We start from the raw sequence: 16,114 nt of genomic DNA on the forward strand, positions 1-16,114 counted from the left end.
GTCACCCATCATATGGTACTTTCAAAGTAAATGGACTCCGTCTCAAACTCTATAATGGTGAGAATTTTAAAGTCGATGGAGAGGATCTACGACTCCAAAAATCACCCTGAATAAACCAACAAGGTAACAGTCGAGCTTAGATTATAAACAAGCGCTTCTCGGGAGGCAACCCGAATACTAACGATTTTAAATTATTTACATTTCAAGTCTTAAACATTTAGGTCAGTAACAGAGTACTTAAAGCATAGGTTCCCAACTACACATGGCCCAGCACACGGTCGTGCTTAAGGCCGTGTGACCAACACGGATAGAAACATGGTCGTGCGATATGGCCGTACAAAAATAGGGTAGAATATTTCCCCAAACACGGGCTGCGATAAAACGCTACGGCCGTACGACATGGCCGTGGTCGAATCTACCAAATAAAGACGAGCGTGCAACATGCCCATGTCTAGCACCCATGGACAACACTGTCAGAATGACACAGGCATGTGAAAACCTATACGACCGTAGGAGAAGTGAACCATGGCAGACACGACTGTGTGACACGATCATGTAGCCACACGGCCTATACACACGGGCGTGCAAGAAGGCCGTGTGACGACATCACAATTCGTGACAAACACAGATAGGACACGAACCACACGGGCGTGTGCACTGGCCGTGCCACTTGAAAATTAGAATAATTATCTTATTTTATTGTTCTTTCATTAAGTTTTTAAGATTCATTTGTTTTCCTTTTAAAAATAGCTTACCTTCAGAGTCAAGCTTGCCATCCAGAGTTATCTCCAATACTCGATCTTGCCAATCCAAGAATATCATCCATTCTTAAGACAGGAAGTTTCACTTCTCTTCCTATCTTAATTTTATATACTCTAATATCTATCTTTGTACATTGAGGGCTTTGAATTGGAATTCACAAGTTTTTAACATTAAAAATCCATAATTTTTGTGAGATTTTTGAGCCTTTTGAGCATTTATTAATTCTTTGATGCTCACTTTTATTATTGCTTTGAGTGCGCTAGTATTGAACTGTTACTCTAGAACTTGTTTGATTATGCATGTCGAGACCACACCATTTGATTTGATATGTCAAAATGATTAAGGCACTTAGGATTAACCCACTCATGCCATGAAAAGCCTACCTCTACGATTAACCCCTAGTAAACCCCCTTGACCCTAACAAGCCATTCCTTGTATTACCCTTAATATTAACCTTTAACCCATTATTGTTGAAATCCCCTAAATTAAGTTAAACCCCATTTTTGTTGAGATTTGAATTGAAATAGTTGCTTACCTACGTTTTATTCTGTAATTTCACTTGTTCTTTAAAAAAAAACAAAAAAGAAACATGTATACATATTATTAGTGATCTTCTGTTTATAAGTTCCAGAAGTTAAATTTCGTATTCTGGGAAGAAGCTCTATTGTACGCAAGTGATGATTAACTCTTTTTTTCTAGTTAGGTAAATTTTCAATTCCATCTCGATTCTAAACCTTTCTTTCAACTTGTGACCAAACCCCTTAACCAAGCCTCATTACAACCCTCCAAAGACCTTTTGATTGATGTATCATCTTAAATTATAGTGGTGGAGATTTGATTCTCATGCAAGCCTATGGTAATGACTTTTCATTATTGACCATTGAGTGCTTCATTTATTGTCCTTAAATCACCTCGAGTGATTTGAGTGAATCTTTAGTGAGGATGTAAAACTCTGTGATATTTTGATCAAAGGTAATTACTTAGATGAGGGGGGAAACCTATGTTTGCATGATTAAATACTCAACTTGGAATGTTTGAAACTTTTATGTTCTTTTAGTTGAATTCTCAATGTATGATTACCTATGGATTATTCTGAGATATTATCGATAGAGATTATGAGTTGAAAAGAATTTATTTTTATTATGAGTTGAGAATTTTGCTTGAGGACAAGAAAATGCTTAAGTGTGGGGGTATTTGATAAACCGTAAATTATACATATTTTTACCCCATGTTTAACGCATTTTTTGGATGATTTTCCATTAGAATTGGTGACTTCGATGCTCCTAATGCTTTAATTTCATGTTTTACACTTAGGAGAGCATAGGAGAGCGAAAGGAATGAGAAACAGGCCAAAAACGGAGAAAATGGGCCAAAGTACGAAATCAACATGGCTTGGACCTCCTCACACGGGCAGACCACACGGCCGTATCAAGTTGGTAGACTCAAACACTGCCTGAAGTAATCGAACACGGGCGTTTGCCACAGGCGTGTCCTTATCGAGCCCAAGCTGAGTCCAATTCAAAAAAGGCTAATTTTGAGGGCTTTTAGGCATTCCAAAGCCTATAAATACACCCTAGAGAAGGAAGAAAAGGGAGACGGAGAATAGAGGGTAAGGAATTACTCTAAGGAAGCCAATTGATCCATCTCAGAAGCCGGATTCATCATCAAGACTGAAGATCTCTCCTCAATTTCCCTTCAGGAGTTTTGGGTTTTCTTTATGTTTTGTATTCTTTATTCTTCTAAGATGTTTTCTTATTTAGTTATGAACTAAAACCCCTAAATACCTAAGGGGAATGAAACCTAAGATGAATCTTGTTATTATTTTCTGAATCATATGATAAATATTTAACTTGTTCTTAATTATGTGTTCTTAATTCTTATTTTGATATCCCAGGATACTGATTCAAGACTACCTCTTATTCAGAGGAGGAATAGGCCCTATCTAAGAGCACATTTTCCATAATTAAGCGGAGTTGATTATGCGCCTAGACATAGGGTGACAAGATTTTGCCGGATTAGGGTGAAACCGAATAAAGGGGATCCATAGATCGAGTTAATGCAACCCTGGAGTGTTAATTAGAGAAAAGTCTCGGTAATTCAATCTAGGGATTAGACGTTATTAGTCTTGAATAGGGATAATAACATAACTTAGGGATCTCTACGGAACAAGTTGAATGAATAAATTGTCCGATTCGGAGCCAGAATAACAAGTAAAGTCTAGGTGGATTTTTCCTTAGGTATTGTCTTAAGTCAATCGATTTTCCCAAAAGAAATTTCCCAATTCTTTTCTCTGTGCATTATTGGTTTAGATAATTAGTTAGTTAAAACAAATACCTCTTTATTTTTAAGCTAGATAATAAAAAGATAGTCATTACTAGTACTTTTAGTTCCTTTGGGTTCGACAATCTGGTCTTGGTAAAACTATACTTCTGTTTGATAGGTACACTTGCCTACATCGTGATAATAGTTATTTCAAGAACGAGTAATTATAAATATTTAAAACCTATCATGAACTAACGAGATCACCCGTCTGGGTTAAATCCATACTGCACACATATTCTTCGGAAGGCTTGATCATTTAAGGAACACCCGTCCGGGTTAGATTCTTTTTATACTTGAGATCACGGATTATCCGTCCGGGTTAAATCCTTACTATAACACTTGCAGGATCTCTTTACACATATCAATGAGGGTTTATCCATTGAATTCCCTTTGTCAACCTCATCCGAGACATTTTTCACATGTTACCATCAAATATGCATTTCTATGATATTTTATGCTAATAATAGATGCAATCATCATGCATTCATAAATCATTAAATTATGCATATTATGGGTTTACTTTAAGTTACCCGAACTTACCTGATATTCTTTTTGGAGTTGTGTTTCGGCTATTCCAAAACCTTGCGTTTACCTCGATCGACCTCCGGAATTTCTTCTTAGAGGTCTATAACAACAAAATTTAACTCATTAATACACTACATTATACATTTTGAGTTTAATATCTACCCCCGGTCCAAATGATTGTTTCGCCCCTAACCTTTCACATTTTTTCAATTTAGTCCCTAGGCTCGTATAATGAAACACATGCACTTTCTATCTTACCCAAGCCTAGCCGAACACTTTTCCTTCTTATCCCAGCTCACATTTTCCATTATTTTCTCATTTCTACCACACATTTACATCTTTTGAAAAATAGTCCCTACAATGGTTTTTCATGAAAATCAACAAGGAAAAGATGTTTAATACACATTCATCTTTCATATTCCTCCATAATCCATCAAAATACAGGCAACTCATGCATGGGTAAATTTTTAAACATGAACCCTACCATGAAATATGGGTAGAAATGGAGAGAACAAGCTACCGGGATTTCAAAAATACAAAGAGCATGAAAAACGAGGCTTGAGAGCACTTACTATTGAGCTTGGAAAGCTTGAAAACCCTAGCTATGAAAACCCTTGAAGTTTCGGCTAGACAAGGAAGAGAATGGGCTAATTTTGGTTCATGTTTCCCATTTTATTTCATTAAAACACCAAATGACCTAAATGCCCTTAAGCTCTTTCCTTAAAATTCCATCCATGCAAACCCATTTTTGTCCAAAAACTTAGAATTTGGGCAAATTGCTCTCCAAGACCTTCTAATTCATAACCCAAAGCAATTTCATACAAATTGCTTCTAGAATTCAAGTTCTGCAATTTATTCAATTTAGTCCCAAATTTCCAATTGAACACCTTACTCAAAGAATTTCTTCATGAAACTTTAACACATGCATATAATCATATTCTAGGCATATAATCATAAAGTAAATATTTTGATGTCGGATTTGTGGTTTTGAAACCACCATTCTGATTAGGCCCTATTTCAGGATGTTACAGTAACACCCCAAACCTGGCCTAGACGTTTTGGCCGATTCTGGCATGTCACATTGAAACTACATTAAAAAATCGGTCTTGGCGATAAAAGTTTAATTCTATGTTTCAAAGCCCTTTTTTATTATTGTTGTTGTTTCATCAAGAAGTTCGCTTAAAATTTGTCTTTTTTCTATTCAGTTATTTTAAAAAAATGCAGAAGCTTTTAAAGTTTGGATTTGAAATGTGTGATTTTCTTGAAAACGTTTATTACTATGAAAACCCGTTATCCTATTCTAGCAGTTTGAGATAATAAAACGAAAACCTAATTAGGAAAATTAAGACTCTTAAATGGCCTTATTACATAAATAAAAACCCAAACTAAAATTTTGAAATAATTAAAATCAAATTGAAATAACAGTATCCATGTGGCCACCTCCGAGTCCCTCGTAGCTCCAAATCGTCTATGGCTAGGGATTACCTGTACAGTTAAAAGGAAGGGTGAGTTTGTGAAAACTTATTCTGTAATCCCCTAACAGACAACAGAAATCAGAATATGCAGAACAGTCTGGGCCGTAGCCTTATTCAGTAACAGAGCAGTCTAGGCTTTAGCCCTATACAGTAGCAGAGTGAGCCCAAGCCTAAAATAGAATCAATACAGAGCAAATAAGTATCCCAACCCAATCCAACCAGCACACCACCCGTACCAGCCAACACACCATGTGGGGATTCGATTGACCCACCCAGCCAACACACCAATAACGCAACAAAGCTGCTAATATTAGAAAACGTGGCAGAGCCACTAGAATCAGAATGCGTGGCAAAACCACTAGTACAGAACATCCTCCAAATCAGTCCCCAATCCCATGCAGAATGTCATGTCATAAATATATTGTGCATACAAGAGTCATACTCAGACATAGTCATACGTATACCAAATACTCATCAGTCAACCTACCTCTAGGGGTACAATAGTAATTTTACCCTTTAGGGGCATTTTGGTCATTTAGAAAATTTTGGTGTCTTGGTACATATTACGACCTCTGAGAGGGTCTACCATCGCCTCGAGTGACTCAAATAACCTATATGGCCAGAATAGAGAATATGGGACCAAAACCCACTTTTGGGCCCAAGTGGGCCCACACGCTCATGTGGCCCATCTAGCCCAAATTCAGACACGATAGTGCGAGCCTCATAGTCCAATCCATTAACTTTCTCTTACCAAGGATTCTACCCGTATGGGGCCCATAAGCCCATTGAGCCCACACGGCCTATTTTGACCTATCGAGGCCTATAACGGGCCAAGTCCACGGAAACACATGTTGTGTCCTCCTTAGCCTATCGCCCACGTTTTGTGGGTTCAGATTGCCCCATGTGCATTCGCACGCTCGTGAGGCCTCAAATGCCGATGTTTTGGAATTTCAGCTTTTCGGCTTTTGCCGAATCATAGTTTAACAGGGGTATGATTACATACCTCTTTTGGCTTTGACAGTAATTGAGTGGTGTACGATTACACACCTGTTCGCGAAAGCCTACGAATCACCCCTTGAACACCAACCTACATCATCCTAATTAATTATTCAATCTTACAATTGCTAATATTCCCAATAACTAAGACCACGATATAACAGTCATCACCTACCACGATTAGATGATCTGGACTAATCCCTCCAAAATCGACAGCCAAAACAACCCTTGCACCTTGGCGATCAACTGCACCATAATGGTTTCTTGTTAAAAGAATATTTCCCTATAACCCATTTGAGTATTCGGTCAATACCTAAAACAAGGTGTCGAGTTTACCTTAAATGAACAATGAGAGATAGAAAGGTTCTAAGGCCTCACGATTACCTTACTCCACTGAGATCCCTAGAACCATCGTATAATGCACCACGTAGAACAAATAAGAATTTAAATTAGCATAGATAAAAGGAAAACATAACATTCGGATTCCCCAAAAGCAAAGTTTCAATAAACAAATTGAATACATACAGGATTGACCGAATAGCAAAAGGGGATCTTACGAGTACTTGCCGATTACCAAAATATTTATGAAACCGATGCCACCACACTCCAGCATACTAAAACAATCCCACAACAACAAGTGGCAGACAAGAAATTGAAAGAGAAGAAGAAGAAGAAATGGTCGGCTGAGAGAAAAATGAAAGAAAGATTGAAATGACTTTGAGAGAAAAATAAAAGAGACTATATCAGGCTATCTTAAAAAGAAAAGAAACAGTAAAAAGGGTAAATAAGAAGTTAAGAACGGGGAATTCGGTAACATAACAAGAGTGTAACCTGAAGACAATGTCGACAAAAGTAAAAGAGTCCAAATGGTCACTTGTGAAAATGACACTAAGAAGAAAAGAAGCCAGAAATGTGAAAAGAACAAAACTCGAAATGTCAGAGAGGAAAATCGACTCCTACAAACTCACAAATTGTCAAAAAAGCACAAAATGAGTTCCCTAGCCAAGTTTGCACAATCAAATTCCCCAATTCGGCTACAAATCTTCCCCTCTCCTAATCCATGATTTTTTATCTCTCCACATTTTCCACCTCCAAATCCCCAACAACCAACATCGTATCCCATTATACTCTCCCCCTTTTACCAAGCCTACAACTACTCCACAGAGTTCGAATCCACCATAAAGACTTGCCACCCAAGTAGGAAAATAAAATCCCCTTGCTAACCATGGGATTTGAACTCCTGTTTTCACCATGCGCAGTCACGCCACTTGCCACCAAGCCACAAGATCTCTTGTGTCACAAAACAAACACAACTTAATATATGCTCTATAAGCTAACATCCAGGTTTCCAAAATAGCAAAAATCAAAAATTTTCCAAAGGCCATACTAGAATCCAGGCTTCCTAAAAACCCCCAAACACCCAGACTACTTGACCAACAAAGCAAACATGATATTTACATCCAAGCTTGCAAAAAAAAATACCCTAAATTTTTGGGGCATTACAACTCTACCCCCTTAAAGAAATTTCGACCTCGAAATTTACCTAATCAGAATTAGTGAGGGTATTACTGTTGCATCGCCTCTTCACGCTCCCACGTGGCTTCCTTTGAACCATGATTACGCCAAAGCACCTTGACCAATGGAACGGATTTCCTTATCACCACATTAACTTCACTATCCAGCATCTGCACCGGTCCTTCCTCGAAAGTCAAATCAGACCTAACCTCAATTTCCTCAACTGACACAATATGCATGGGATCAGAGCGATAATGCCTCAGCATGGAGACTTGGAACACATCATGAATCCTATCTAAATCTAGAGGCAACTCAAGCTGATAGGTAACTCGTCCCACTCGTTTTAGAATCCAGTAAGGCTCGATATACATAGGGCTAAGCTTGCCCTTCCGTCCAAATCTTAGGATTTTCTTCCACGGTGAGACGTTAAGAAAGACATAATCCCCCATAGAGTACTCGATCTCTTTACACTTTAAGTCTGCATATGATTTCTACCTAACAGTTTCTTCTTTTAACCGATCTCGAATTAACTTTACATTTTCTTCAGTATCAGAAACTAACTCTGGCTCCAAAACTTGCCACTCACCAAGTTCCGTCCAACAGGTAGGAGTACGACACCTACGACCGTATAATGCCTCGTGCGGTGCCATCTAAATACTGGACTGATAACAGTTGTTGTAAGAGAACTCTGCCAACGGCAAGTAGTTTTCCTAAATGCCTCAAAAATTAATTACACAGCATCTTAACATGATATCACTATACTTAACCTTTGGCCGAATGTACTTTTTTATATATACATACATTTTTCATTTACATCATATATGATTTGCAACACATATTATGTAACTAATTACCTCATTTCAAATAGGTAATAAGCTATCACATACCTGATAACTTTAGCTCATTTTACACATTCAGTCACAACTTTTCATTGCCTATTGAACCATTCGGAATTGAATAAGATACTCGAATAATCACATATATCGTACAATGCCAACGTCTTAGACGTGGTCTTACATGCAATCACATATCGATGCCACTATCCCAGACAGGTTTGCAATCAAATTTTGATGCCACTATTCCAAACAGGGTCTTACACATAATCACATATCGATGCCAACGTCCTAGATGTAGTCTTGCTCGAGAATACATATCGGAGATCCTATGTCATGACATATGTATCCTAGCTATTCCTAAAGTTCGTACAGGGCTTCCACACGTCGTAACTTGATCGAATCGAACTCGTACATAGCTTTCAAACATATTCACATTTGACTATCATATATATATTATCTCATTATACATTTTAGCGTATATAGTTTGTATTTAATCAAATAAATAACATCTATTTGCTTATAAACTTACCTCGAACAATAGTAATCAGAACGGGACAACTAATCGACAACTTTGGTTTTCCCCCGTTCCAAATCTGATTTCTTTGGTTCTTGGTCTAAGCATATTAAAATTAACCTTATTCAAACATAATTTCACTCAATTTAGTCCAAAAACACATAAATGGGAAAAGTATCATTTTACCCCTTGCATTTCACACTTTTTACAATTTAGTCCAAATTTTACAAAACACAAAACATGCAAAATTTGCACACACGATGCTTAGGCCGAACACTACCCATGTTCATACAAGTCCATACATTTCATTTATTTCACATTTTAGTCTCTCAATTTATTATTTTTGTAATTTAGTCCTAATTACTCAAAATCATCAAAAATTCCAGTACAAAACATAATAATCCAAAACATATCTTTCTTAATTCATCAACTAACATCACAAAACTAAATTATTCATCAATGGCATAACTCAAAATATTCATCAAAATTAGAAATTCAAGCATGGGTTTCGTACATTACACTGCAATGATCTTAAAAACGTAAAAATTATCAAAAATCGAACTGGATAAATACCTTAATCAAGCTTAACAATGGCCGAATACCCTAAGCTTTATTTCTTTTATTTCTTTTTCAAGTTTCGATCAAAAAATGTGAACACAGTTACATGGCTTTTAATTATGTTTTATTATAACATATATTATTTCATAATTTACCATATTAACATTTACAATTTAATATCATAACTTTATAATGGTTGTCCACAACCATCCATGCTATAATTAAATGGCCTAATTTCATTTTAAGGCCTCCATAATAAAGGAACAATAACAATTCTACACTTACACAATTATCTAGTCATTTTTACATTTTACGCGATTAAGACCTTTTTATTAAACCAGCATTCAAATGACAAAATTAAAACACAAAAATTTCACACATATAATAAAAATAGAAAATAATTTTTAAATATTTTTCTGACTCAGATTCATGGTCTTGACACCACCATTCTGAATAGGGTCTAAATCGGGCTGTTACAACTCTCCCCCTTAGGGATTTTCATCCCTAAGAATCTTACCGGTGAATAGGTTCGGATAAATTTCTTTCATTGCATCTCCTGGCTCCAACATTGCCTCTTCTACTCCGTGTTTATGCCACAGTACTTTCACTAACGGGATTTTCTTATTTTTCATTTCCTTAACCTTGCGAGCCAGAATGCGAATCAGTTCTTCCTCAAATGTCATATCAGATTTAATCTCAATCTCTGATGAATTAATCACATGTGAGGGATCAGATCGGTATCTATGAAGCATCAAAACATGGAATACATTATGTATCTTTTCTAACTTATGTGGCAACAACAGTCTATAAGCAACTGGCTCGATACACTTTATAGTCTCATACGGCCCAATAAATCTCAGACTCAATTTGCCTTTATGACTGAATCTGAGTATTTTCTTCCACGGTGAGGCTTTCAAAACTACTTTGCCCCCAATTTGAAACTCTATATCTTTTTGTTTCAAGTCAGCATATGATTTCTGACGATCTGACGTTGTTTTCAAACTTTTGCGGATCACTTTTACTTTCTGTTCAGTCTCTCTAATCAAATCGACTTCGTGTATCTTGTTTTGACTGAGCTCAGTCCAATATAATGGTGTTCGACATTTACGACCGTACAAAGCCTCGTAGGGTTCCATTTTGATACTCGATTGAAAGTTATTATTGTACGCAAATTCAATCAGAGGTAATATCATTCCTACGTACCTTCAAACTTGAGAATGCAACATCTCAACATATCCTTAAGGATCTGAATGATTCGTTCGGATTGACCATCTGTTTATAGATGGAAAGCAGTGCTGAAATGTAATTTCATACCTAGAGCATCTTGCAGTTTCTTCCAAAACCACGATGTAAACCTTAGATTTGTATCCGAAACAATAGAAATAGTTACTCCATATAATCTCATAATCTGAGAAACATACAATTCAACTAGCTTATCAAGCGAGTAATCTGTGCGAACCGGAACAAAATGAGCCGATTTAGTCAATCTATCCATAAAAACCCAGATTACATCTTTCTTGCTCAGTGTCAATAGAAAACTAGATACAAAATCCATCGTGACTTTGTCCCATTTCCACTCTGGTATCCTAATCGGCTGAAGTAATCCAGATGGTACCTGATGCTCGGCTTTTACTTGCTGACAGACTAAACATTACGAAACAAAGTTAGGAATGTTTCATTTCATACCATATCACCAATAAAGCTATTTCAGACCATTATATGTAACACCCCTTATCCGTACCTGAGACCGGGATAAGGTACGAGGCATTACCAGACACATACTCGAATATTTCTGGAAAGTACGGGTTATAAAATTTTGTTATAATTTAAAACCGATCAAAAAACATCATAGCATCCCGATTATGGACCTACGAGGCCCAAAACATACATTAAAAGTGATCCGAAACTAAATTGAGAACTATAGAAAATTTTAGTTAAATTACTAGGGTTATGCCTCACACGCCCGTGTGGAGGCAAAGCACACGCCTATGTGCTTAGGGACACGCCCGTGTGTTTCACCCATGTTGAATTATTTGGATTTATTTTCTCTTTCAAACCTATAGGGGTTTTCACATGGCCAAGTATATGCCCGTGTCCCTGGCCCGTGTCCCCCACACAGCCTAGACACGCTGGTGTCATCACTCGTGTCCAAAATCTAGACATTCTTTTTATGATGTCATCACTCATTTTGAGGCACATGGCCAAGGCACATACCCGTGTGCTAGGTCGTGTCCTCCACTGACTAAGTGTGATAGCCCAAAATTGACCCTAGTCGGGAAGTGGTTTCGGGACCGCTAAACCGAGTCACCGAAATGTTTGAATGTGATATTTATTGTCTAGAATATGTAATTATGAATGTGTGAAAATTTCAAGATTCGATTTAGTCGGTTGCATGTGAATTTAGTCAATAGGACTTATGTGCGACATTTTTGAAATGTGATAGGTCGAAGCATAAGGACCTATTAGTGAATGAAATAAAAAGGGGGACTTGCATGTCAAATCCCCCCTAATTAGTAGTGGCCGGCCATGACAAGCATGGTAGACCAAGTGTGATGGGCAAGACATGTCATAGACATGTTGTGTTGGTGCATCATGGGTGGAAAAAAATAAAATAAGGAGCATGGGCATAAAATAATGAAAGGGAATATGATGAAAAAAAAATGTGTGGTTGTTTCCCCCCCCCATTGCCGTGAGTTAAAGAAAGAAAAGAGAAAATTTTGTTCATCCTCTTTCATCTTCATTTGGCCGAAAATTCAAAGGAAGGAGGAAGGAGTTCTTGCTTCATGTTTGGTTTGGAAGAGGATTAGGAGGAGGTTTGGCCATACTTGTATCTAGATCAAGGTATGTTTGAGGTTGTGCCATGAGATTCATGCATGTTTTTAGTTGCTAGCTTGAGTTCTAATTAGCCCATGGTTCAAATCTTTGCTATGTCATGGGGATGATATTTGGCCTAGGTAGATTTTGTGTTAATGCCATTGTATGCTAAATATGAAGCTTGTTAATGATGCATGTGATGGTGGATTGATGATTCTTGAATCTTCTTTTTAGCATTTTTGAGTGAGCACATATGTGCATTGGTTGCTAGATGGAGAAGAATCGGCTAGCAAGTTGTGTGCTAAGGCCGAATATAATTTTTGTATATTAATGAGTAGTGCATGTGTTAAATTGATGGAAAGGGAGAGGATGCTTTACTAGTGTATATAAGTGTGTATTAGCCAAGTTTTGAACTTGAAACAAAAGGGTGTTTAGTCAATACAAGTGACCATACTTGTAAAATGTATTAAGTGTTGAAATCGGCCCCAACATAGACATGCATATTCGGCCATAGGAAGGAGATTGGTGTTGCATGTATTCGGTTAGAGGCAAGCATATTGATGCTTTTGTCTTGGCTTAGAAAATTCGGCCAAGGGGGAAAAATTAGCTAAGATGTTGAGTTTGATTCATGATTCCGTACATATGTGACTTGTGCCTTGTGTTCCTCTTTCCGATGCTCAAATGATTAAATCAATTTATTTGTTTAATTAAGCTCAAGAGCAAAGGGGAACTAAATCTGATAAAGGGAAGGAAAAAGTGGTCGAATAGCTATCGGAATCGTTCGACAACACCCGAGGTAAGTTCTTGAGTAAAAGAGCTTAAATTATGATTTGATTAGATCATGTTTTAAGCAAACCAAAATCATGCTCTTTGTGTGGCTATTGAGCCGAAATTGCAAGAATGATAAATGTCTTGTGTTTGTGTTTTACTAACGAAAACGAAATACGAATGTGCCATGATTTATTGTTAAATGTGCATGGTTATTTGAATGATGTCCGGGCTAAGTACCGAAGGCTTTGTGCTAAGTGACCATATTCAGACTAAGATCCAAAGGCATTTGTGCGAGATACTAATTCCGGGCTAAGCTCGAAGGCATTTGTGCGAGTTACTAAGTCCGGGTTAAGTCCCGAAGGCAATTGTGCGAGTTACTATAACCGGGCTATGTCCCGAAGGCATTTGAACGAGTAGCTATATCTGGTTAAATTCCGAAGGTACGTGATTTGGGAATGAATGATCTTGCTGTAAAAATTTCAATAAATACTCTAGAAACATCCCAACATTGAGGTATGTTTCGTATGTGCTTGAATTTAGTTGAGCCCTTACAAATAAGTATTCGCTCAGTTGATAAACGAGCTACCAGCCTTTGGCTAAGTTGATCTTTTGTGTATGTACATAAGGGTTGGTAATGTGAAGCAAGTATGATATCGAAAATTTGTGCATATGAAATTATTCGTTTAGCTATATGAATGCTATACTTTTGCTGTGCTGGAATTCCTTGCTCAAAACTTACTAAGCATAAATTGCTTACTCCGTTTCTTTGATCCTCTACTTTATAGATTTTGGTTCTCCAGCTATCGGACTCGGGATTTTGAAGTCGAAGTCGCCCACACTATCAAAGCCCCCCCTTTTTGGTACAATTTTGGTTGAACTTCGAAATGGCATGTATAGGACTACCCGTTTGTTGTGGGTCATGGACCCTTTGGACTTGTATAATTTTGGATAGCCATGCGAAAATGGCTTATATATGTTTGAGTGTAATGTTATAATCATTTGGTATGGATATGGTTATTGAGAGGTGTGGATAGGCTTGACAAGGATTGGCCATGGGAATGGTTAATCACTATCATAAATTGTGCTACTTATGCAAAAAGGGCTAGTTGAATCATGGAAACTATGAAATAGGTAAAGTCTACCTTAAAGGCAGATGCTGACACCAGCAGTGATGTAGATTTGGAAATTCACTAAAAATAGTAGAAATGGAATTAAATAGTGAATAAATTATGTAAACGAACCCTGATGAATCTATTTTCATAGGAAAGTAACGAAACAATCATACGGACAGTATGTTAAGAGATATTCAGGTTCTTGTGAGACTGGGCCAGAACGGTTTCGGGATTTCCTGTTCCGACTTTGGAAATTCATTATAAATTAACCAGAGACAATTAGGAGTCAAGCCATATATGTATAGATTCCTCTCTGAGTCTAGTTTCTATAGAAACAAACGGCATCAGTATTGAAGGCCTGTACAGGGAGATATCCAAGTCGAAATGCGAAAAGGTCAGGGTAGTCGATCCCTGTAACATGGGAGATTTGACTAATAAACTGTACTAATTGGCCCAACCAAAAATTCTAGAAAAAAATATGTAGATGGGCATATGAGTCTAGTTTGAGGGAAAATTTACGGAACTGGATTCCGAGTTTTTGAACTCAAGATATGATTTTTAAAGCGACTATTACTCAGATTGGCAGTGTCTGGAAAATTTTTAAAGTTTGTTAACACCTCGTGTTCGACTCCGGTGACGGTCTCGGGTTCGGGGTGTTACATTTGATTGGTATCAGAGCTACGGTTTAGTCGATTCTAGGACTACCGTAATGCGTTGGGTCTAGCTATACATGCCATTTTATGTGATTATTTGATAGTGTGGTGATTTCTGACATTTGCAAATGTGTTTATTTATAGTAATGGATCCCGATCCCGACCGAGTGGTAGCTGATGATCTTGAGAGTGTAGCGCCTTCTCCCGCACAAGGGACAGCGCCGGTGGACTCTCAACCTAATGCTAGTAACCCGAATGATGAAGCTAGACAAGCTTTCTATAGCGTGATGAATGATTGGTTCAACCAATACATTCGAACTAATACGGCTGTTCCACAACCTCCATTCCCGACAAATACCTCCCCCGCACTTACAATACCTCGGGAAACTGACCAAATAAGGTCAAATAAGCCCCCAGTTGACAGAATCTGAAAACATGGGGCTACTGTATTTAAAGCTACGGACAGCGATGATGCCGATCAAGCTAAATTTTGGTTGGACAACAGTATCCGGGTACTCGATGAGCTATCTTGTACACCCGATGAATGCCTAAAGTGTACTATCTCCTTGCTACGTGATTCTGCCTACTATTGGTGGAATACTCTGACTTCTGTTGTGCCCCGAGAGCAAGTAACTTGGGAGTTTTTCCAAACTGAGTTTCGGAAAAAGTATATCAGTCAGAGATTTGTTGATAAAAAATGGAAGGAATTTCTTGAGCTTAAGCAAGGTTCTATGTCGGTTACTGATTACGAGCGAAAATTTGTTAGACTTAGTAGATACGCTCGGGAATGTGTTTCGTCCGAGGCTATCATGTGTAAACGCTTCGAGGATGGGCTGAATGAAGATATAAAAATGTTCGTGGACATTCTTGAAATACGAGAGTTCGTAGTACTTGTCGAGCGAGCTTGTAAAGCCGAAGAGCTTAGAAAAGAAAAACAAAAAGTTGATGTGGGAACTGGAGAGTTTCGTAAAAGATCCTCGGGAAAGTCTCTTCAACAGGCATCGAAGAAATTTCGAGATGATGTGGGCCGGTCTAGAGGCACTTCGGGCCTTTTTAGACGAGATCGTGATCGACCCCCTGTGGGTACACGAGGCACTTCGGTCGCCAGTGTTGGGAATGAACGTCGAGACAGAACGAAATGTTGATATTGCGGTAAATGGCATTCGGGGAGTTGTAGATTCCCTGACCGCTCCTGTTACAAGTGCGGATCAGTTGGCCACTTCATTAAAGATTGCCCGAGGTTGTCTGAACAGAATGTAAA

At 37.9% G+C, this 16,114-nt stretch overlaps 1 protein-coding gene across 1 annotated transcript; it reads right to left on the reverse strand.

Annotated features, from left to right (window-relative positions):
* Positions 1 to 7,645: 7,645 nt before the first annotated feature.
* On the reverse strand, positions 7,646 to 8,044 carry LOC121212311 (uncharacterized). Its single transcript, XM_041084770.1, has one exon. It carries the CDS (start codon positions 8,042 to 8,044, stop codon positions 7,646 to 7,648), a length of 399 nt encoding a protein of 132 aa, XP_040940704.1.
* Positions 8,045 to 16,114: the final 8,070 nt, after the last annotated feature.

Source organism: Gossypium hirsutum, chromosome A13, assembly GCF_007990345.1.
Source record: "Gossypium hirsutum isolate 1008001.06 chromosome A13, Gossypium_hirsutum_v2.1, whole genome shotgun sequence".
Classification (NCBI taxonomy): Eukaryota; Viridiplantae; Streptophyta; class Magnoliopsida; order Malvales; family Malvaceae; genus Gossypium; species Gossypium hirsutum.